This window comes from Grampus griseus (assembly GCF_964374135.1).
Source record: "Grampus griseus genome assembly, chromosome: 5".
Classification (NCBI taxonomy): domain Eukaryota; kingdom Metazoa; phylum Chordata; class Mammalia; order Artiodactyla; family Delphinidae; genus Grampus; species Grampus griseus.
The window spans coordinates 140,435,171-140,459,445 of NC_138998.1; the positions used below are offsets into that span (position 1 = coordinate 140,435,171).

General features: G+C 52.5%; 1 protein-coding gene across 2 annotated transcripts in view; it reads left to right on the forward strand.

Moving 5' to 3' along the window:
- Positions 1-1,036: 1,036 nt before the first annotated feature.
- Positions 1,037-24,275, forward strand: part of UBASH3A (ubiquitin associated and SH3 domain containing A) — a gene marked incomplete at its 5' end in the record, with an annotated part of 39,976 nt that continues 16,737 nt past the window's right edge. For both annotated transcript variants that reach the window (XM_082655649.1, XM_082655650.1), the window contains 7 exons: positions 1,037-1,149; positions 3,122-3,175; positions 5,878-6,064; positions 8,856-9,054; positions 12,912-13,081; positions 14,013-14,221; positions 20,646-20,769. In XM_082655649.1, coding sequence (XP_082511775.1) covers positions 1,037-1,149; positions 3,122-3,175; positions 5,878-6,064; positions 8,856-9,054; positions 12,912-13,081; positions 14,013-14,221; positions 20,646-20,769 — 1,056 coding nt within the window. The remainder of the gene's footprint in view (positions 1,150-3,121; positions 3,176-5,877; positions 6,065-8,855; positions 9,055-12,911; positions 13,082-14,012; positions 14,222-20,645; positions 20,770-24,275) is intronic.

The following is a 24,275-nucleotide window of genomic DNA, read 5'->3' on the forward strand; positions in this document are numbered from 1 at the left end:
GCATTTATCTGATAGTTCACAGCAATACAGTGAACCATGGCTACACTCAATAACGTGGATAAATTTCACACTCATAATTTTGGGCAAAAGGAATCAGACATGAAAGAGTACATGCTGTACGGTTCTGTTTATGTCAGATTCAAAGATGAGCAAAATTAATATACAAGTGAGCACAGCAGCTACATTTTGGGGGAGGGAGGAGAAAACGAGGAGGCTGGGGGAATGATGCTGGGGGCCAGGGGTTTTCTGAGGTTCTGGTGATGTTCTAGAACAGGGTTTCTCAACCTTGACACTGTTGACATCTTGGTCTGGGCCCTTCTTTGCTGTCATATACGCTGCAGCATTCCTGGCCTCAGCCCACTGGGTGCACGTAGCAAACACCCCCTCCCCCAGCTGTGACAACAAAAAATGTCTCCAAACATTGCCAGCGGTCCCTGGGGATGGGGGCCAAAATTCCCCTGGTTGAGGACCTTTGTTTTATTGCTGGTCTTGGAGGGTTAGGTTAGCGAGCTCACTTTGTGAAAATGCATTGAGCTGTACACGTACGATTCATCAGCTTTTCTGCATGCATATTAAACTTTAAGAGTTTTTTAAATTAAAAAAAAAAAGTCAATGAATAACTAGAAGAGCCAAACCTTTTAGAGCTAGCAGGGACACTAGATGCAGTGCCTTGCAGATAAGGAAGTTAAGATACAGTGGTTCAGAGTTAACCCCACACCGGCTTCCCCTCCCCCACCCTGCCCCCTCCCTCTCAGGCCGACTCGCTCCCCAGTACAGCCCAAGTCAGAGCCAAGGCCGATCCCCTGCAGGTACTCGGTTGGACCTCTAGACTCCAAACCCCACTGTGGAAGGGGCTTGGTTGACCTTACACCCGTACTCTGCAAAGAGAATTCTGAAAACCAATAGCTCATGCAAACAGGATATTAGCTTTTGTCAGAAAGATCAAAACGGGCTTGAGGTTTTTCTTCTCAGCCTCAGCCTCCCCTGCCTCTCCCTCCCTGCTTTATCTGCTCGCTTCAGTCGGCATCAGGAAGAGATGGCAGCGGGCGAGACTCAGATCTATGCCAAGGTTTCCAACAAGCTCAAGGGCCGCAGCACCACCTCGCTCCTGGACCCCCTCCTGGGCATGGGCTTCCCGGCACACATCGCGTGAGTACCGCCCTGGCTGGCCATGTGCCCTGGACCCTGAGCTGGCCCCTCTGGGGCCACAAAACTGCAGGTGGCTCAGAGCACTTACTTCCTGTCAAGGGGTGCACCGTGCAGGGCCAGAGACTGGCTCAAAATGAGGCCTTTTCTGCTTTTATAAATGACACGATCTTTGCCTTTTAAAGACAAACTCTGCTGGCTGGTGATGGAGGGACCTCGAAATTTGTGAAAATTGGAAGCAGGGTTTGGAGGGGCCTGGCTGTACCTCCTCTGTGGGCAGCTCAGTGAATCTGAGACAGCTTTTTAGACTCGAATTTGAAAGCCCCAAAGCCGGGTGGGTCTCTGATGCTGGGACCTCTTGAAATACACAAGAATGTAGTTCTAAACATGCAGGGAAACCCCTTGTCCTTAGGGGAGGACTCTCTTGAATGTCTGAGAATGGAGCGAAATGGTTAAGGAACTCCCCGAGCAGGGTGGACATGAGCCTACTTGTCCAAGGAGAAGGGCCACACAGAGACAACTCCACCTTGAAGGTTACCCTCCGGGAGAGGACAGGGTCCCCCAAAACAATGAGCTTGAGACTGACATCAGGTTGCAGCTTCCACAGTGTTCTTAGATCTGGTGCTTTTCACGTGTTTATTCATGTGGGAAATACATCATAAGTCCCCTTAGGTAACCTTGGATTTGGGGTGGGGGGGCAAACTCTCCTTAGACAGATGACAAACCCTTGCCCGGCTGCGTGGAATGACTGAGGCTGGACCCCTTTCCTCCCCAACCCAAATCAGGACTTTGTTGTCATGTTATGCTCATAGTAAATCGGGGGTCTGTGAGACGGGAACAGAACCAGGCGTGTGCAGGGTGCTTGCCGTGGGCCGGGCACCGTCCGTCAGGGGCAGACGGGGACACCGAGGCTGGAGAGGGCAGATTCTGGAGGGGCAGGGCTGGAACCCCACTCCCAGTAACACTCACGCTCGCAACACTCACGCTTTATTATGTGACCGAAGCCACCATCGGAGACATACTCAAAATTCCTTCCAGTTTAAACAGCTGCGTGTTGGAGGTGGAGAAACGTGTTTTAAACGTCTCCCTTAGGCGAGAGCGCCCAGGTAAGGCTCCTGTTAACGTCTCCAAGCAGCCTCATCCCCGCCAGTATCCTCTGAAATAGCAGCGCTGGGCACTGGCCATCTTGGGTGCCTGGTCAACTCCGGCTATTTCCAGGCTGGATTCCCGGATGAATTACCTTCACCAAACTCCATCTGTCCAGTTCAGTCCCCTTCAGTTAAACTCCATTCAGTGTACGTTCATCCCAGTTTCAAGGATGCTTAAGACTTGGTTGGGCCCAGGGAGCTTGTGGTCCAGTTGATCAGGTAGATGGACTCAAGTCCATTGAGATGAGGGGCAAGGTGGCCATATGTGCGGTGGGGAAGTGCAGGAGAGCTGCACGGGCATCCTGCTTGGGTGGTTTGCGGAGGGCTTCCTGGAAGAGAAACCTCTGAGCCGAGCCTGGAAGACCCAGTGCCATTTGCCCCAGGGCATGTTGGCACCGGGCCTAATCTTGGCAGGGAGGCAGGTGTGCAAGCCTGGGACATGGCCCTGCGCAGCCGACTCAAGGGTCCAAGAGCGGGTCCACCTGGCTTGGGAGCAGGTGCGTTGGGGAGGGATGGGGACGCGGGATTCAGGTGTGGGTGGACCTCAGGACAGGAGCCCTTGGACTCCGTGCCAGGGACTGGGGGTGGGGGCCAGGGAAGGAAAATGATGGGCTGAGATGCAGGGCGTCTGCGTTTCCAAAACCACAGTGATGCCACGCAGAGGGCAGTGGCCTGGGCGCTGCATCCCACTGTGAGGTCTGGCCGTCCAGCCCCTGGGGGGGACCCCCTAAGGTCCCATGTGCTGCAGGGACACTCCTGTCTCTCTGACATTTTCCAAAGAACAGAAGGCAGGTTCTGAGAGCTCCTCGCGTTCTCCCTCCCCACAGGCTCAAGGCGTTGGCGGCGACTGGAAGGAAGACGGCGGCGGAGGCGTCAGACTGGTAGGTGCGGTGAGGTTTCTGCAGGGTGAGCGCTGGGAAGTGCCCAGGACACTCCAGGGGGCGGGGAACCTCCATGCCGCCCACCCAGTACCCAGGGAAAGGAATAAAGAGGCCCCGTTTAAAATGGAAAACAAAAGAGAGAGAACTTTGAACAACGTTTTCTTCACTTAAGAGTCTGATTTAATCCAAATGTGCCTGTCAGCGAAGAGTAATTTCCATGTGATTTGTTGAGTAGACAGGGCAGAGCCAGTCTTGCTGATATGAATGCGAGGTTGCCACCGTCTTCACCTCTGATGGGGCGAGAACTTGCAGGTGGTGCTGAATGCCCCCCAAGGCCTCGCACGTTGCCCCTCAGGGTGCCAGGTGCCTGGGGGCTGGGGGGAGCTCTGGGTTCCAGGAGCTCTGCGGCTCTGCCAGCCTCCTGCTGCTACGGGCCTCGGTTTCTGGCCCTGGGAATCAAAGCGGACACCCCGTTCTCTAAAACTCAGTCCCGCCCGTGTGTGGCCTGATGCCATCATCCTTCCCCTGGTGGGAAGTCCCCTCGTGCTCCGCCCCGGAATAGCTGCAGTGAAAATCAAACAAAAACCCCAGGTCCCGCCAGGCTGGGGTGCCCTCCCCAGAGCAGGATGGCAGACACAGGCACCAGGTCTCTTAGGGCTCAGCGTGTCCTCGGCGGGAACCCCCTCCTCCTCCAACAACTCTAGGCCAAGGGCAAAAATGCCAGCCCTGTATGGGACAAAGGGAAGCACCTGGGACCCTCTGGGCTAGGCTAACCCTAAAGTCAATTGCAGAATTGGAATTAAAAACCAAACCCGCTGCCCTGAGGGTCGTACTAGTGGTGACTCAGCCAGAAAGCCCAGCAGACCCGCCGGAGAACAGGGAGGTGGTGGGTCCCCGAGATTCTGTGAGAGTGGGCGCAACCGCACTCCTAATCGGGGGCGGGGGGGCTGCAAATCAGGATGCCGTTAACAGCAAAAGGTGGCTTCGAGTGTTGGTGAGAATGCGGGGAAGGTGGTCTCTCGCTTTCTCAGCTGCAATAGTGGTGAATATCCACACTGAGAATGTGTAGCTGCCCCCCAGAAGTTCATGTCCAAGTACATTCCCTGGAGAAACACAGAGGGCCTAAAAGGACATGGACAAAGATCTCGATCACAGAGCTGTGAAATTTTAAAAAAAGAAAACAATTTAACTGTCCATCGATGGCATGGGTGGATGAGCTATGTAGATGGTGCACTGTTATACAGACCTTAGAAGGTTCATTCTGACAAACTTCCCCAGATGTGTGTGTATCGATGTGGAGAGATTACAAAACCACAGGGTTGAGTAAAAAATGCAAGTTGCTGAATTATTTGAGCAATAGCTTATGATTTATATAAAACACACACAAGTGCTATCTGGATTGGTTACCTAGATGTCTAGAAGAAAACAAAGCAGGTTAAGACTTGAGGTTTCCTCTAGAAAAGGGGAAGTGAGCTACAGTGGAAGGGGTATAGCTTCCTCTATTGGTATTTTCTTTTTATTAAGGAGAAGGTATTTGTGTGTATCTTATGTTTTCTCCAGTGGCTGTACGCTGATTCCTAAATTCAATATTATATCACAAGCACTTCTCTGAGTCATCAAAAATTATTCAAATCCATAATTTCCAATGACTGCATGATAAAGTTACTATCTTTTTTCTCGTTTTTCCTTCTTTCCTATTATAAATAACCGTACAATGAATATGTTATATGAAGTCTTATCTATACTTTTTGCCTCGGATAAATTTCTGGAAGTGGAATTATTAGTTCAAATAATGGGTATTTTAAGGCTATTGACACATCTTAGCAAACTGCTATATGTAAAGGTTGCAGAAATTCATCCTTAAGTCTCACTGCACCTTCGACACAATTAAGCCTAACTTTCACCCTCTCAAAGACATTCTGTTAATTTGACAAGTGAGAAATTAGTGTCTCATGGTTGCCTCAATTTTTTTTTTTTTTTTGCGTTACGCGGGCCTCTCACTGTTGTGGCCTCTCCCGTTGCGGAGCACAGGCTCCGGACGCGCAGGCTCAGCGGCCATGGCTCACGGGCCCAGCTGCTCCGCGGCATGTGGGATCCTCCCGGACCGGGGCACGAACCCGCGTCCCCTGCATCGGCAGGCGGACTCTCAACCACTGCGCCGCCAGGGAAGCCCCAATTTTTTTTTTATTATTGGTGAGAATGAACTTGAATTGGGGGCTCTATGTCATTTTTCCTAGTATTCTTTTTCTTAGTATTTAAAATAACTTTCTGAATTGAAAGAAAGTATAGTAGCCACCTAAGTTCTGTCTAGTTCTTTGTGGCTTTGATTTTTACACTTAATTTGAAGTTGGAGATAAAATTAAAGTGTGAGTTTTTTTCCACAAAATTTTCAACCCTAAGGAGATGACTGGCCCACAAAGACCATTAGAAGACCAGGTTTTGAGTGTTTCTGTCACCTTTCTCTGCTTTTCTGGGTCTTTGGCCTGGGAATCAGACTAGCCAGGATCTGAGACCTGGCTGGACACTGACCTGCTCTGCGGCCACACTCAGCCCCATGCTCGGCAAGTCCCGCCTGGGCATGGACACCTCTGCTCTGCACGGCCTGCTGTTCTGAGTCGCTGTCACCACTGTCCCATGTCCTCCATGGGGAAAGACTCTTTTGGCCACGACGCCAGGTAAAAGTGTCCCATTCTCTGTTGCAGGCTGCACTGCCATTGCAATGACCCTTCTCTCGACGACCCCATCCCCCAGGAGTACGCCCTTTTCCTCTGTCCCACGGGACCCCTGCTGGACAAACTTCAAGAGTTCTGGAGAGAGAGCAGGCGTCAGTGCGCAAAGAACAGAGCCCATGAGGTCTTCCCTCACATAACGCTCTGTGACTTCTTCACGGTGAGTTTGTCCAAGGAGTTTTTCATGCTCATTAACACAGCAGCTGAATCATTTTCTGCCAGAACTAGGTGGTGATGGGTCAAAATTGAGGGGTTTCCTTTCACAGGGTGGCCCACAATGGTGGTGTTACCCAGACTCTTTGTGTGAGATATTCTTTACTTTCCTCCTCATCTTCATCTGGTCAACTTCTATTCATCCTTCAGAACCCAACTCATTTATCCCCTCCCTTTTTGAGTCTTCCCCAGCTCCCCAGGCAGAAGAGGTTGCTGCCCTTTGTGCTCCCACCATCCTCTTGTTTCTAAGTCTAGTGGCCCTCTTTCCCTGTTGCATGGCCATGTGTCTGGTTCAGCTCTGCATCCCTCACTGGACTGAACCGCTCAAATGAGGGAGGATAATTCACTTACCATTGCCCCCCAGAGACCAGCACCATGCCTCACACAGGTGTGTGATGGATCAACTAAAGGACGGGCTGGCCAGCCACAGATGTAGGACTTCTCCCTGCCTGGGGGACCAGTTCTCTGATTCAAAAGATGTTCAGAGAGCCAGCTGCAGCTCCCAGGATGGGGTCCTGGGAAGGTGAGAAGGACCTGGGATGCTCAAAAGACAAGAGGGAGGCATGAGAGTGAGAGAAGGAGGGGCAGACACCACTGTGGCTCCCGACCAGAGGAAAGTACTGAGGGCACACCCTGGCCCCACCCGGCTCTACTGCCAGCAAACTCTAAGGGTCCCACCGGGGCCCAAGGAGCCCTCTGTTCCAGGCTCCTTTGCGCTGCATGGAAAGGGGGATGCAAACCTGTGCAGGAAGGCTTCCAGAAGATGCCCAGGAGAAGCAGCATCTTCCAAAGCCCTTGACAATCATCCTCATTTGCCAGGGCCAGTGGGGAGGGATTCCCAGGTTCTGAAGCCAGGAAAGTCCCAGGCAAACCAGGGTGAGTTCGTCACCCTACGTGCACATTGATGGCATGTGTGACAGGCTCCTTCCTGGCTTGTCCTAGGAGCTCATCAGGGAAAGGAGAGGCAGTGAAGCCAGCAACGAACATGACCTTAGAAATGGACACACCGGGTCCTGACAGCCAGCGAGCTGACCGGGGCCCCCAACTCTTCCTCCCAGCCTGTCGAGGCATGTCCATTTGTGCACGCACACACGCATACACAGACACACAGAGACACACACAGCATCTCACACAGACACACCACACACACACACACACACACCATGTCACACACACAGATATGCACACAGAGACACACACAGCATGACACACAGACACACCATACACACACACACACACCATGTCACACACACAGATATGCACACAGAGACACACACAGCATGACACACACACACACCATACACACACACACACACACCATGTCACACACACAGATATACACACAGATACACAGAGACACACACAGCATCTCACACAGACACACAGACACACCACACGCACACACCATGTCACACACACAGATATGCACACAGAGACACACACAGCATGACACACAGACACACCACACACACACACACACACACACCATGTCACACACACAGATATACACACAGAGACACACACAGCATGACACACACACACACCATGTCACAAACACAGATATACACACAGATACACAGAGACACACACAGCGTGACACACAGACACACCATACACGTAGATACACACACACACATTTCCCTCCTCTCGAGGTAGCTGCCCCCTCACGCCCGACCCACGTCCCACCCTGCCCTGGTGGCTGAGCGCCCCTGTGCAGCACAGGAGTGTAATAGGGATTCACCCTTGCCTTTGATTCTGTAAAATAATGCTCAACCTCCGCATAGCGCCGTCATCCACAGGTCGGTGTGTAACGCGGCCCCTTGCTCCCAGATCACACGAGGTGAGTGCCCTCCAGGCACCATGAGGTGAGTGCCCTCCAGGCACCACGAGCTTCCCAGGCCCTACGAGGACTGCAAAGATACAACAGAAAGGGTTGAATTCAGCGAGCTCCTGGTTAGCAGGGGGGCTGAGAGTGCGCATTACCAGCGATGATAAGGTTCATAACTCAGAGAGTAAAGAGGGCTGTGGGGAGCCCAGAGGGAGCCCGCTGCTGGGGAGAGCGGGATTTGGCCGGCTCCCCGAAGGGGGTCGCTCTGTCAGGGTTCCACTGGGGTCCCACACGGGCGCGTGGAGTCTTTCCCACTGAGCAAGGAGCCAAGGGCTGTGTGGCCAGAGGGCAGGTGAGTGGGTGACAGCAGGGTTGAGGGGGAGCTTGTGAGCCAAGACCACGTCAGAGGAGACCCCGTTGGGGGCAAGGATGGCTCGGTCACTGGCCGAGTGTGTGGCCTGCTGCCGGGTCTGAAGGTCAGCAGCTGAGGGGTAGGCTACAACCCTCCTCAGTAGGGTAGGTTCCGAGCGGTGCGCCCCGGGGCTGCCTTGGTGTCTACAGGAAACCTCCAGAAGCCAGTGATGCAGCGCTGAGCCCAGCTGTGGGCCACAGGACCGGAGGACGGGGCTCAGGATGTGATGCGGGGTTGGGTCAACTCAACATGGAGTGAGGCACATGTTTAGAGGGACAAGGGATGTTTGACCTGGGCACTCAAAGGCTATTCTATTCCCAAAAGAGCTGGACCTGAATTCTGTAAGAAACTGGGGACCAGCTACAGAACGGATCCATCACCCCAAACGCCAGGACTAGTTAAGTTATGTTACAGCATCGTGGACAGAAAGGAGGCTCCCGAGGCTGCCTGACTTTTATTAGCTAAGGTAACAGGTGACGTCCTGTCTCTGTCCCTCAGTGCGAGGACCAGAAGCTGGAGTGTCTGTACGAAGCGCTGAAGAGAGCCGGGGACAGGACCCTGGGCGCCTTCCCCCCGGCCGTGCCTCTGGTGCTCCATTCTTCCGTCAGCTACCTGGGCTTCTTCGTGAACGACAGCACCGCAGACATCATCCAGGAATTTGCTGTGATGTTCGCCACGGAAGCATCCATCTTAGCAGGTAGGCAGCCCCAGGCAGAAGCACACGCAGGGCCCGGTTAATAGAAAGTGGTCCCTTTGTGCCTGGAGCTGAGCCCGCCACACTCGGATGCGATGGGCAGACCCCAGGGCCGCAAGAGTGAGGCTGTTTCCCCGATGCAGCGACGGTCATCCTACGGGCTGGCCGGGCACAGGGCTGTCTGCACCCTCACCAGGTCACTTCCACACCCACCTGGCCCTTTACAGCCAGCAGCTATGACACGGCCTTAACCTGAGACTGAACGATTAGCTAGAACCTCCGTAACGGGCCAGGATGTCCTTCAAAAATGTAAGCTTAGTCAGACAGAGAAAGACAAGTATCATATGACATCACTTACACGTGGAAAAAAAAAATGGTACAGATGAACCTATTTACAAAACAGAGTCACAGATGTAGAAAACAAACTTACGGTTACCAAGGAGGAAAGGGGTGCGAGGGATAAATTGGGAGATTGGGACTGACATAGCCACACTACTATACACAAAATAGATGACTAATAAGAACCTGCTGTATAGCACAGGGAACTCTACTCAGTACACTGTAATGACCTATATGGGAATAGAATCTAAAAAAGAGTGGATATATGTATACGTATAACGGATTCACTTTGCTGTACAGCAGAAACTAACACAACATTGTACATCAATTATACTCCAATAAAAATTAATTAAAAACAAAACAGAGTGAGCGCATAGAAAGACTCAGAACTAGCAGACGGCTCTTCTCTGAGTGGGAATAGCCTTGTCTGCATCGATGTGGTTTTTCAAAACACTCAGCCGTGTTCCGGCTGCTGGGAAACTGTCCCAGGAGGGACGGTGTGTGGTCACATGATGACAGGGGATCGTAGGCTGGGGCACCTCCCCCAGCCCCACGCCCACCAGAGGCAGGCCTCCTCACCAGGCCAGCGCTGTAGGTAGAACACAAGTCCTAGCTGATTCATTTTAACGTTCTAGGTATGAGCGTAGTCTTGTCTCCTTGGCCTCTTGGGGGGAAAATTATCTAGACTCACTTTGCAAATCAACCAAATTCACTTTCCTCAGACACCAGCCCCGGTCTGGAGACTTAGGTTCCGGCTGGGGTTTACTGGGAAGAATTCCAGACTTGACCTCAGGTGTGAATTTTCCCTCGTCTCTGGTTGGTGATGTGACCTGAATCATGTCCTCTGACCCCTGAGTCGTTTGCTTTCTCTGCAAATGACTGGGGCTCTCGCCCTTTAAACAGTGCGGTATGTTTGGGGAACTTCCCCGTGGTCCTGGTACTCAGAGGTGCTCCGCACAGCTGTGCTTTGCTGAGTCTGAAACTCGAAGAGGCCGCGGCACCCTGGTAGCAGGACCCCTCCCTGCCCCCTGCAGACATGTATGAACGCAGGTGCCGGTCACATGAATAATTTCCTTAGACCCAGATCTCCATTTGGAGGCTCGCTTGTCGAGTCTGGGGTCATATTTGCAGCTAATGATAACCTCACCCCATGTCCTTGCGGATTGCCTCCCTTATGTAAACGTGAGTTCAGGGGATGGTTCTTGAATCTCCTTATCTCTAGAAGGACGACGGACATGGCTCCTGTCCTGATGCAGTGTATCAGCCGCTTGCCTCCGAGCAGGCCTAGTACCTCACTTACTCCCATGCCCCCCAAAAGTAGCTCTTAATGACCACTCATTTAAAAATAGAGTGACCAAGGGCTGTGCAGGGTAAAGTGCCTGCCCAAGGTCACTGTCATGGGTTGAAAAGTGTCCCCTAAAATTCAAGTCCACCAAAACCTCAGAAAAGGACCTTATTTGGAAATAGGGTCTCTATTAGATGTAATTAGTTGAGGTCACACTGGAGTAGGACAGGCCCTAAGTCCGGTGTCCTTGTATGACGAGAAGACACAGAGACACAGAGGAGAGGCCATGTGACCACGGAGGCAGGCATTGAAGGGATGTGGCCACAAGCAAAGGAATGCTGGGGCCACAGGAGCTGGAGGAGGCCGGGAGGGACCCTCCCCGGGAGCCTTCAGCGGGGGGCACTGCCCTGCAACACCTTGGTTTTGGACTTGCAGCCTCCAGACGCATGAGAACAAATTTCTGTTGTTCTAGGCCACCCAGGGTGTGGCCATCTGTGACAACAGAGTCCCCAAGCCAGTGGGTGGTGGACCTGGCATTAGAGCCCGGCCACGTCCTGCTTCACGCCTCCTGGGCTTCGTGCTGACCCGCTCCGCACCCCGGGAAACGGGCTTTGACCTCACGTCCATCGCCCACCCCTTAGCAGGCTCCGCCCTGCCCTCCACGGCCGGCACCCTGGGCCTGACCCTGATGGATCGGGAGGCACCAGGCACAGCTCAGCCAGCGAGCGTGATCCTGGCCAGCTCACGGTCCCCAGGGGCATGGGCCACACAGAGAAATAGACAAGCGCCCGTTCAGATCAGGTGACTCAGTGATCTCTCTGACGATGACCTCAGCGGGCCTTTCCCAGGCCACGCTGACTCATCCACGGCAGGGCCGTCCCCCCCACCTCGTCTGGAACACCCGAGAAAAGGAATTTCCCCGCCACCCACATGCTCTCTTGCTTCGAGCTCCTCTCCCTCGCAGCTCAGGGCCTGGAGACCTCGCCGGTTCCTCTTTTGCTACCAAAGGCTCAGATAGAGGACGAGAGACATCAATGGGGTTTTGCCAAGTCTGGGCTCCAGGAAGTGGGTGCATCACCCTTGACGTTTTTCAGGGGGAAGACGGATCCTGTGTGTTGCTAAGTGTTGCCTGTGAGAAAGGTAGCAGGTAACTAAGATTTACTGAAAGTTTCCCGGGGACCTTACGGTTAAGAGGTCGGTTTCCCAGGACAGCCCGTCCAATCCTCAAGTTGTTGCTGTCGAAACTGAAGCTGAGTCAGACCAGGATGGTCCCCAAAGTCAGTTGCCAAACGGGGCAGCTGGGTCTAAAGTCAGGTCTATCCGATTCCAGAGTCTGTGCAGTTCCACTAGTCACCGCCTCCCCGGAACAAAGCTGCTTTGTGACCTGGCTGAAACCGGATCCTGGCTGCTTCGGGGACGCTGCTGCCCACTAACCTGAGGGCCCTGGGATGGGGGCCAGGAGGACTGGGGCCATGAGGGCAGAGGTCACTCCAAAAGACCAGGGCCTGGTGGCGCAGGGGTTGAGAGTCCGCCTGCCGATGCAGGGGATGCGGGTTCGCGCCCCGGTCCGGGAAGATCCCACATGCCGCGGAGCGGCTGGGCCCGTGAGCCATGGCCGCTGAGCCTGCGCGTCTGGAGCCTGTGCTCTGCAACGGGAGAGGCCACAACAGTGAGAGGCCCGCGTAAAAAAAAAAAAAAAAAAGACCAGGGCCTTGGCCGCTCCAAGGGCTTCCTGCTTCACCAAAGTCAGCAGAATATTAAAGGCACTGCGATGCCTGATGGAATCGCATTGCTTAGGGCATTTTCTTCCAGAGACTCCGCAGTTGACTGGAGCGTGAGCCCACCCGTTCAGGCCACTGTGTCACATGCACACCCCGGGGGATGAAGGAGATTTGAATCAGTTGTCGGGGCAATTAGCTTGCAAATTGATGGGCCACAAACAGCCGCCCCCAAAACCTGTGTCTCTATACCCTCTGCTTTCCTGCTTCTTCGTAGAATCTGCGAGTACCCGGCCACCTCCTTAACGAGGTGACCTCTGTGTGGTGGCCCGTCTGGGCCAACTCCTTGCCCTGGCTGGGGAGCGCTGGTGTGGGGAGGGGAGTGGGCAGAGGCAGGAGGTGCGTGTGTAAAGGCGTTTGCACCTCCAGCCCGGGCTCGTGGCCGCCCCGGATGCGGAGACCCCGGGCGTGCATTGCGGACGTCCGGGTCAAGGTGCCTCGTTTGCGTGATTTCACAGACTGCACCGTGAAGCCCTGCACCAAGCAGCTGCATCTCACCCTGGCCCACAAGTTCTATCCCCACCACCAGAGGACGCTGGAGCAGCTGGCCAGAGCCGTCCACCCCGGCCACGGCTGCCAGTGGACGGCCGCACTCTACTCCCGGGACATGCGCTTTGTACACTACCAGGTGAGCGAATGCAGGCGGACGGCTGGACTGGACCCCGCCATGGGAATAGGTGAACGCTGCCCTCCTGACGGAGCCCTGACCCGCAGGAGCCCTCGGATGGAGGTATTTCAGCAGAAGGACGAACTTCTATCCCTTGTCTAAAATCATTCTGTGGCCTGCGTTTGGGAATTAACATTCTTTTGTATATATGAGTCGCAGACACGGAAATTTGGGGAAAAAGTGGAAACATTTCTGGTATTAAAAATGGACGGTTGCAAAGATTTATGAATACATTGTGCTGCTTGCTAATTTGTTTAGATAATGATTTGAGTGAAGCCTCGGTTCAAGACTCCCTCCCCACGGGATTGGTTGCTTTAGATAGAAAGCTTGTTACGCTCCTTTCAGACCCATGGAACAAGTATGAATGAATCCACCGTGTTCTGTGGTGTGGGAGAAGCTGTAAATAACCTCATTCCAAGGGGGCCAGATGTGAACATCTGGTTATGCTTTGAGATTTTCATATAAGAAATAAGTAAACAGAGATAAATAGGTAGGTAGATAGTAGACTGATAAAATAGGTAGATAGATGATAGAGATAGCTAGATAGATGATAGATAGGTAGATAGATAAATTGATAGGTAGATAAGAGGTAGATAGATAATAGATTAGCTAGATAGGTGATTGATAGATACAGATAGGTAAATAGATGATAGATAGATGATTGACATGTATAGATAGATGATAGATAGAGAGATAATAGATAGATGATAGATAGATAATAACTAGAGAGACAGACGATAGATAGATACCAAAATGCATTTCTGAATGTATCTGAACAAGTGTATACTTCCTTTTGTCATAGTCTACTGTCATCAGACAGAGGCTTGGATGTGTCTTGGAGACACAGAACCCATCCTTGCTTGAGACGTGAAGACACTTTCCTCCATTCTAGACCCTGAGGGTCCTGTTCCAGTACAAGCCGCAGAACATGGATGAGCTGACCCTCAGCCCCGGTGACTACATCTTCGTGGACCCCACGCAGCAGGAGGAAGCCAGCGAGGGCTGGGTGTTTGGGATCTCGCAGCAGACCGGCTGCCGGGGCTTCCTGCCCGAGAACTACACGGAGCGAGCTAGCGAGTGTGACACCTGGGTGAAGCACAGGTGAGCGCCGCTCTGCCCCCGCAGCCCAGACGCCTCTCTCAGACTTAGTGTCTGAGAGCGTCTTTTTGGAAACAGTGGCCACGGTGCTTGTATGCTTCTAGACAGTTCCATTGTTGGTAAAAATTGCCTTCTCCGTGCTGGCAACATTATCCCTGAAGGTATACGGTAAATATCTTGGTTGATTTGTGGTTTTCCACTGAAAACATTCAGAAAACATCAATTACTCTACAAAACTTTTCTGAGATCATAATCCCAAAAGGACTACAAAATACCACTTCCTTATTATGAGCATAACAAATTATAGAAGCATGCAAGCTCCGTAGAAGAGATAATTCAATTAAAGGTAAGCCAGTGAAATAAATTATGATACATCCATACAATAGAATACTGGAGGTTTTTAAAAATGATCACAGGGAAGTATTTTATGTACTGATATAAAAAAATCCAAGAGAAGTTGCAGAACAATGTGTATAGGATAGTACTAACTGTGGCAAACAGATGCATTAAAACATTACCATCTGTACTTCTATCTGCACAATATGTATTTATATGCACGTTCATATGTAATAGTTCCCTGGAAGGGAAGATGTCTATAAACGTCTAACAGTGGCTACCTGCAGGATTGAGGGTGGGAGTTGGGAGAATGGAATAGGAATGGGAGGGAGACGTTTCACCCTCTACCACTGCATAATTTTTAACTTTGTGAACCATAGAAATGCATTACTTATTCAATATCTAAATTAATCAATTTTAAGTTTAAAGAAAAGAATATAAGGAAACTGGGTCAAAGGGAGAATAAAGGGAGAGAAGTCAGACAAACCCAGGGCCAAGCTCTGTGCACACCATGCACGCTGTGGGCCCCAGGCTCTGAGCTCTCCCACACCCAACGTGGAAAGGGATATGGCTTCCACGAAAAGATCACAGCCATCCCGGGTGTGGGTAGACCAGTCGTCCCGGAGAAGCACAGTTTTGCAGGTGTGGACATGGCCATGTGTCCAGTGGCCACAACAAAATCACAGGACATTGGTGTCACGAGGGACTGCAGAGATAATCAGGTCCATCGTCATCCCTGAGAGCTGAGAACACTTGGGCCCAGGGAGGTGGAGGGGCCAGATGACATCACGCAATCAGGGAAGCACTTGGTTCCTTTTAGAACCAGCTCAGACCATCACCCGGTCCAATGAACCATTTAAGGAGTAACAAGGGAGAAGATGCCAGTTCCACCCCAACTGACCATCTGAGGTCCAGGTGGTGTGGGCTCCCGTCTGGTCCCTGTCCTCTAGCAAGTCCTCCAATCCTTGCTCAGGACGAGAGAGCATCACTGTCGCCAGGCAGTCGGCAAACTGGATGTTTCTAGAGCTATGCAGCTAAGATTCTGGAGAAAATGAGTTTGTGGCTATCGCATCTTTCACCTCACAGTTAATCTATTATTAGTCACCTGTCACCAAAGTAACGGTTCCAGCTTTTAAGCTGAACATTTCTGGGACTATTCCTTCTAGAAACAAGTTTCCCCTAGGAATTGATAAGTATTAACAAGAATTATAGCAAAAGAAGAGAAAACTAAGTACTGGGCTGGGCTGTGGGGTGTCTGATTGGCCGTGTTTTGGAAGCACCCCAGCTGTGCTGGGGAAGAAGTAAGACAAACTGTGACATGTGATTATGGGTCAGAAGGACAGAGAGCCAGCACTGTTGTCGGACTCAGCTGTCCTGGCTAAGTCTTTTAAAATGGTCCAAAGTGTACTTTACTAAACTTCAAACTTTCAAATTCAGAAAATGGCCCTAGAATGTCTGGACACCTTACTAATTGGTTGAGCAGAAATGCCGTCCGATGATACTGTCCAAGGCTACTTTAGCTGTGGGCAGACAAACTGTTGTTTATAGACAGTGGATAAATATCTCTGACAGTGTCAGCACAGAATTCACACCTGGGACGTGCAACCCAAGCAGGAAAAATTATTGGCCTTACATCAGTGACCCACCACCAGTGCGACAATTCAGCCTTTGTGCCAATGGTTCAGGGTCTCTGGATTTACTCAGCAACAAAATGACCCCACAAGATTTGCCTGTTACTTTGAAGAAAAAGATCAGAGGTGACCACTGTGATATTGATGGAACATAGTCATGCATCACAGCAGTTTTCAACCCTCCACGGACAAGAATGTATGTAGCATAATCTCGAACAAGGAGCCATGAACGTTAGAGCTTAGAGGACACTTTGTCCTCTTTGAGCCAAGATGAGAGAACCAACCCTGGAGCAATACATGCTCAGCAACTTTCCAAAGCCACAGAGCAAGCTCCAGGTAAGTAGCTCAGACATAATAGAGATTGTCATCTGCATTGTGTCCCCCAAATCCGTACGTTGACGTCTGAAGCCCCAGCACCTCACAATGTGATTGTATTTAGAGATGGGTCTTTAAAGAGGTGACTAAGGTAAGATGAGGTCACAGGGCCCTAATCCAATTTGCCTGGTGTCCTTATAAGAAGAGGAGATCCGGATGCAGACACACACAGAAGGATGATCATGTGAGGACACAGGGAGAAGACGGCCGTGTACACACCAAGGAGAGAGGCCTCTGGAGGAACTAACCCCGCCCATACCTCGATCTTGGACTCAGCCCCCAGACTGTATGAGAATAAGTATCTGTTACTTTAGCTGCCCTGTCCATGGTACCTCGCTACGGCATCCCTAGCAGACACAGTCCACACAACCCCACAGACGGCAGCTGTGCCCCTTTTAAAAGCCAGGGAGAATTCAAATACATCTATTTCTATGGTGTCAGTTAAGCAGTAAGTGGGTCTCCGACGTTTCAGAAAAAAACAGAAGTATTAAAATGCTATGTTCTTTCCTTTCTCTTCTCATCACCAACATCCCCGTCGTAATCAAGGTTGTATTTCATTTGAAAGAGTAGCAAAAAAAAAAAATTCAATTTTTCTCTCCAGCTGTAAGCTTCACAGATGTTATTTATAGATAAGGAGGCTTCACTCTCTGCCCCGAGGGCCGGGAGCAGGGTGCGGGAGGGTCACGCCTCGCCCTCAGGAAGGGGAAACCCACCAGCATTTCCTGTGTCAACAGGAGACTCTGCAAATACTGAGAGCGTGCTCACTAGAAGAGGGAAATGTCAATGGTCTGAATAAGGGGATCACCTTCTTGTCTATTTACGACCAGTTAAAGATGTCGAATGTGCTGACATCTGACGCTGTGAGAATATGAGCCTGTAAATCTATTTGACCTGGATCCTGCTGTTACGGACCAGGGTTCTTAGCTTCCTTAATCAATGGAAATTGATCAGAGGCCAGACAAGAAATTCAGGCACGGCTTTGTTGGGACCACTGCTGCCACAGGGGGGAGTGAGAACCAACAACAGGTTCCCTTGCTTGCCTGCTCCCCGAGGGGGGGCGAGCTAGTTCCTTATATGGGGTGAGGGTAGGGTGTGTCCAGGGGTCAGGCTGGAGGGGCGACTTAGGTGGTCTGCCCACCCCTTAGGTGGTGGTGTGTGCGGGGGCACGCGCAGTGCCCTGCTTTTGCTCCCGACACCCTGTTTCTGCTCCAGGCTCTTCAAAAGTGGCAGTTGGGTTTTTTGGTCTCTTTGTATCTTTTGGGTCCAGAATTTGACCCAACTGGGTATGCACTCAGTTATTTTTAGTCCTGTACAGTTTCTTTGTATTCTGTTGCTGGAGGAGAGGTGTGTCCAGGTGCAAGGCCTGCAGCAAAGGGTCCCAGGTCCCAGCAAAAGGTCCCAGGTCCCAGCCTGTCTCACCGCCAGTAGGATTTACCGCTCAAGACAGGACAGGCAACAAGATGGGAAGAGAAGGTACGACTGGCAGACAGTTTCAGAAGTGAGTTCACTACATCGAAACACCGCGTGGGCACTGAGGGTCCCGGGCGTACGGTTTTGATGGTGAAAAGCAGGTGGCCTGAGCCTGTGGGCCCCTGAGATGCAGGAGAAATGATGCCACTCCCAGCTCAGGACCCGGTTAGGGTCTCAGGATGGAGGCCTGGGAGCCATCAACTTTACGAGAACTGGGGGACTTGGGGCCACTGTGGGAGAGAAAGGCAAACATTTACAAATGGGCCGAATAAGTAGAAACACACCACGTTCATGATGGAGCAAAATGAATCCTCCCAGAGCCATTTCCAGGTTTAATGAAATTCCAGGGAAAATCCCAATGGGATCGTCTGTTGGAACTTCACTGAGTGCTTGAAAAATTTATCTGGGAGAATAACTAGGAGAGAAGAGCTGAGAACACTTTGAAAAATAAAAGGGATGAGAGGAGATATTTACCCTACCAGATATTAAAAGCATGTTATAAATCTATAATATGGTACTGACTTGAGGGAAAGAGAAAAAATAGATCCGTGGAGCAGACTAGCTAACAGAGCAGGAGACCTGGTATATTAGGAGGTTCCTATCTGATAAATACATCAGAAATAGGAAAATAAATGGGTATAAAATAAGGTGTTCTGTATGACCTCACAGCACACACTGATATCAGTTTAATTCTGAGTCAAGAATTAAACAGAAAAAGAAACTCATTTTAAAATAGAAGGCAGTTTAAACGACTGTATTTCTGATTTCTGGACTGGGGAGAGCTTTGAAAGCAGAGAAGCAGTGGAATGGATCTTAGGGTGAGACTTAACAGATGTGTCTTTAATACTGATTATTAAATGCTTAAAATGTAAGCCTTCTGTATGTTAAAAATCATAAAGAATACTACAATTTAAAGAGCAAGATGAGAACATGCTTTCCAGAGAATAGTAATAAAGATGACGTTCCCTTACCAGTCACTCACGTGAGCGAACTGTCTGCCTCCTTCTCTTCCCCCGTAAACTGGAGGCCCAGGCATCCCTGGACACTCTGCCCACCCGTTGATTTGTGTCCGATTTTTTCATTGAACCCAGAGGCCACCTACTGCATTCCTCATTCCTATCCACCGGGACAGGTGAACATCAGAAGGGTGTCTACCCGCTCTGGTCACCTGCAGCCTCTGGGCCCACGTGCCCTTCTCCCCATAGCACACAGTGATGCTGGGCCCAAACTCCTAGCCAAGGCCACCTGTTCACGGCGCGTTGCATCCCATCCCTCCTGGGCATCCCTTGCCCTCCAATGGCATCACGCCAGCATCACCTGTCATCCCAAGGCCCTCCCCAATGGCTCCCACCAGCAAGCAAACATGCTGTCATCTTAAAAACAAAATCAAGCACAAGCTCTTTTTTTCCCATTTCCCTCTCTAGCTACTGTCCATTTCTCTCCTCTGATTGTACGTATCTTTTTCACTCAGCCTTGTTTGAAACTAGCCCACATGCTCTAAAGCAGACAGCTCCTGAGGACAGCTTCAGTCTAACTAGTCGTCCTTTTACGACCACCAGGACAGGTGTTCCGATCCCATGGGAAAGGGAACCAGAGGTGCTTGTAAATTGTTTTTAACTAGAGGTTACAAAGATGGCCTTTCGCTTTCTAAAGGGAATCTCCCCGGGAACCTGGCCATTTCTTGCTCTTGGAGGATTTGCATCCATGATGGTCGGCGCCTGGCCCCTCCCCTGTTCCTCACCTCGGCACCAGCAGCCACTCGCCTTCCGGAGTTCTCACAGCTCTGGTGTGCCATGACCTTTGCCCTCAGTGGTCCTCAGAGCTCCCAAACAGCTGCCCACCCGGGGCACCTTTCTTGATCCCCTAGACGAGCAGCAGTTTCTTCTCCACCTGCAACTGCTCGGGCACTGTGGTCACCCTCCCGCCCGCTAATGCATCTGTGCCTTTCCTGTGTGTTGCCATGGTGTTTAATGTGTCTGTTCTGCTCCCTTATCCCTGTTCCCAACCACGAGCATCTTCACACCTTTGGTTATTTTAGAAGGCGATTCTTAGAGGATGATGCACTGGTTTGCTCGGGCCTCATAACAAGATATCACAGACATGGTGACTTAAACAGCAGGTGTCCCTTCTCTTGCAGCCCTGGAGGCTGGAAGCCCAAGCTGAAGCTGGTCCCTCCCGAGGCCTCTCTCCCGGGTGTGTAGATGGCCGTCTCCTCCCAGTGTCCCCACATTGTCGTCCCTGTGTCCTGATCTCCTCTTCTCAAAAGGACCCAGTCAGATTGAATTAGCACCCACCCTAGTGACCTCATTTTACCTTCATCAGCTCTTTAAAGGTCTGACCTCCAAATAGGGTCCCATTCGGAGGTCCTGGGGGTCAGGACTATACACCTGAGGGCACACAGTTCAGTCTGTAACAGGTGGTGACGGAGAACGTGAACCACCACCACTGGCTCAGGAGCTGCTATGTGCTGGGCACTGAGCCGTTTTGAACCATTGTTTCGTTTCATCCCCACGACGACCCCACCCACCTGTCGCGTCGCATGCGTGCTCTCCATCACGTGACGACCGGATGCTTCCCGGGGTCGTCATGACACTGATCTCTTTCCTCTCCCACAGGACGTACACCTTCGGTGTAGCCCCAGACCAGAGCTCCGGGAAGGACGGTGAAGCCAGCAGCAGACGGAACGGGGAGCCTCAGCCTCTGCCCGTGTCCCAGAGCAGCAGCCTGCAGTCCCTACAGGTGACGGGGCCCTGAGGTCAAATGAGCCGCTCACAGCCCGACTCTGTGTCGACTCCGGGTAGACTCAGCTTCTCAGGGGCAGCTTTCACTCAGACACTGCTGCCCTGAGCTCAGACCCAGGTGGGCCAGCAAGGGCCCCATCTCTCTGCTACCAGGTCCCCCTGCCCCGTCCACCCCGGGCAGAGGGTGACCCCTGCACACACTCACACGCTGTGAGCCTGACCACTGTCATCCTGGCACTAGGTCACGGGGCAGGAAAGGGGCAGAGACCCAGCCCTCCTGGGGGGCCACACTCTCACCCTAACTCTGCCATCGGCCAGCTGCCTCCTTCCCCAAGAGCCCACCGGCCCCCAGAGCTTGCCTCCAGTTCAGACAAGAGCTGAGCGCAGGGCAGGGGACCCTGGGAGGACAATGGGTGACCTCTTTAGCTGGGCCTTCAGGGGGTGAACGGCCTGGGTGGAGAAGCTGCAGACTGGGAGCCAGAGGCCTGCCAGCCCCAGACCGATGAAAATGGGGCCCCCGGCCCAGACTCTCTGGGAATGAGGGGGGCCGGCCTGGACTGGGGCCGTGGGCTCCCTGAGGCTGAGCCCCCCTTTCAGATTGAAGGAGGGGAGGAGCTGGCTTGCAATGGTCAGCCCCGAGCTCGAGCTCGGCCTCTGTCTGAACACTGGTGCTTTAAATGAACGAGAACCTGACACCGTCCCCGATAACTGAACCCTCCCCTGGCCTGAGGTCACTCCATCCAGGTAGTGAGAAAGGAAAACTGGCCATCGTTTTGCTATGGTCGAGTAGTGGGCTGAAAAACGTCTCCAAAGAGGTAAGGTCCCAATTCCTGCCACCTATTATGAGGAAAATGGTCTTTGCATGTGGGACTGAGACAAGGATCTTGATGGGGAGATTATCTTGCAGGCCCTAAACCTAATCACAGGAAACAGGGGATGTGATGCTCATAGACGAGGAGACAGGCACACAGGGAGAAGCCACGTGACCTCGGGGCAGAGACTGCAGCCACACAGCCACACGTCAAGGATGCAGGGGCCACCGGGACCCTCCCCTAGAGCCTCTGAGGGGGCCTGGCCCTGCGACGCCTTGATTTTGGACTTCCGGTCTTCAGAACTGGAAGAGAATAAGCTTCCTTTGTTTTCAGCCCCCGCAGTTGGTGCTTTGTTACAGCAGTCCCAGGAAAGGCATCCGGCGCCTTCTGTCAAAAGATCTGATGTGGGCTTCCCTGGTGGCGCAGTGGTTGAGAGTCCGCCTGCCGATGCAGGGGACACGGGTTCGTGCCCCGGTCCGGGAAGATCCCACATACCGCGGAGCGGCTGGGCCCGTGAGCCATGGCCGCTGAGCCTGCGCGTCCAGAGCCTGTGCTCCGCAACGGGAGGGGCCACAACAGTGAGAGACCCGCGCACCGCAAAAAAAAAAAAAAAAAAAGATCTGATGCAGCCCTGCTGTTGTGTGGGCCCAGGGCTTACTCCATTCCATTCCCCACAGACCTTTCACTTTATCATAATATTCCTGATGCAAAGCTCTGCATTTCAAAGTTCAACTCGTACGTGCTCTTCCAGGGAAGAAAATGTCCCCAGTCCAAAACCTCAGCCCAAGGCAGTGATGTGCTTTGAGACCATCAGGGAGCAGATCCAGGTTGGGAGCACATGTGTGTCCTGTGACCTGCTGGGAAGATCCGTCCTCGGCAGGGGGAGTGAAATAGAAAGGGGGTCCTGGTGTCCGTGCAGGCAGTCCCACAGCCATACTTCAAAATGTAAGACAGCAACGGGACTTCCCTGGTGGCACAGTGGCTGGGACTCCGTGCTCCAAAGGCAGGGGGCTCGGGTTCGATCCTCGGTCAGGGAACTAGATCCCACATGCACGCCACAACTAAGGAGCCCACGTGCCGCAACTAAGAAGCCCACATACTGCAACTAAGACCCAGTGCAACCAAATAAATAATTTTAAAAAAATGTAAGACAGCAAGACGACCTTCCCCTTGCAGCTGCCGGAGGTCGGTGTTTGCATCCTGGACCAAACATCGGCGCCCTCCACCACAGTATTCACTTCACCTTGACCTTGTGCCCATTTTGAAGACTCCGCCCCAAGGCCCCGAGAAACTACATATGGAGACCTTGACCGTCCCATCGGCTCACAAACACCGCATTTCACGCGCCCGTCAGAACGTAGTCAGGTCCACTGAGAAGAGCACTGTATGTCAAGCAGCTGGGGATTCTGCACCCCCCCGGGGGTGGGTGGGCCCCATGAGGGGTTGGGAGGGTCTGGCTGGGGCTGCCCATGGTGTCGGACCCAAGAGCGCTTGTGAGGCAGGTGCAGTTTGCCCGAGACCCTACTTTCTGGTGTCTGCCCTTCTCAGCAATTCCCAACCACTTTCCAACATGCGGGGACTCTGCTGGGGCCCCTTCGTCCTTCTTGATGAACTTGAAGACATGCTGGGGGGGCAGCCAGAGGTGCAGACCCTCGAGGCCCCACCCCTGTCGGCAGAATCAATCCCAAGGGCGTGGTCAGTAGCACTGGCTAGTTTCAAATGAACGCCGTGTCTCTCAGGGTGTTTACCTGTTAAAAATACCTACATTTTCCTCTCCAGTATTTGGGGGAAAACAGAGTGTGATTCTGGGTCTGGTGATGGAGTTCACACTGAGGAGGGCCACATCTCGTCACCTCTTCCTCACCTCACTCAATAGCAAAGATAGAGGGACTTCCCCGGTGGTCCAGTGGTTAAGACTCTGCACTTCCGATGCAGGGGGCGAGAGTTCGATCCCCGGTCGGGGAACTAAGATCCCACATGCTGCGCAGAGCAGCCAAAAGAAAAAAAAATAGCAGATACAAAACTATCAGCTTCTCTCATTTGCACCCCGAAGCCCACCTTCAGAGGGATGTGAGGCCAAAGATGGGGAAGGAGAGAAAGGGTCCACCTGACGAAAAGGAGTGGTCAGGGCAAAGCAGACCTCTGGCTGGAGCTGTCTCCTGTCCAGACGCCCTCCCCCTTCTGACCATCCCTGGTGACCATGGCTCCAGGCATGACCAAGTCCCATGTCTTCCCTGGAGTCCCACCAGCCCACCTCCTGTGGCAGGCACTGTCAGCTCTGCCCCTCGTCCTCTGCCATCTGTGACTCATCTTTCCATGTTTGTCCAGAGGCCCCAGTGAGATCCGAGGCCCCCTAAGTGGGGCACCTGTGGACGACAACTTGTGTCCCAGCATCTGGCACGCGTGTCCCCGGACCCTGACGGTGCGAGTCCCCAGAGGCAGCGGGCCTGTGCTGATGTGGAATTTCCCATCCTGCTCCAGAGTCGAGTCCCCTGAATGGTCTGGGCCTGGCACTGGGCAGCATCACCCCCGCCCCCGAGGCTGGGAGGCGAGCTCCTTCAGGGTCCCGGCCCAGCCTCAGCGCCTCCCTCGAGAGGTTCTCTGTCACCTCTGGGGCCCCCGGGGGAGGCCTGTGCCCCACACAGCTGTCCTGGCAGCTCCACGTCGGCTCCACCCTCAGCCTCTGCAGGTC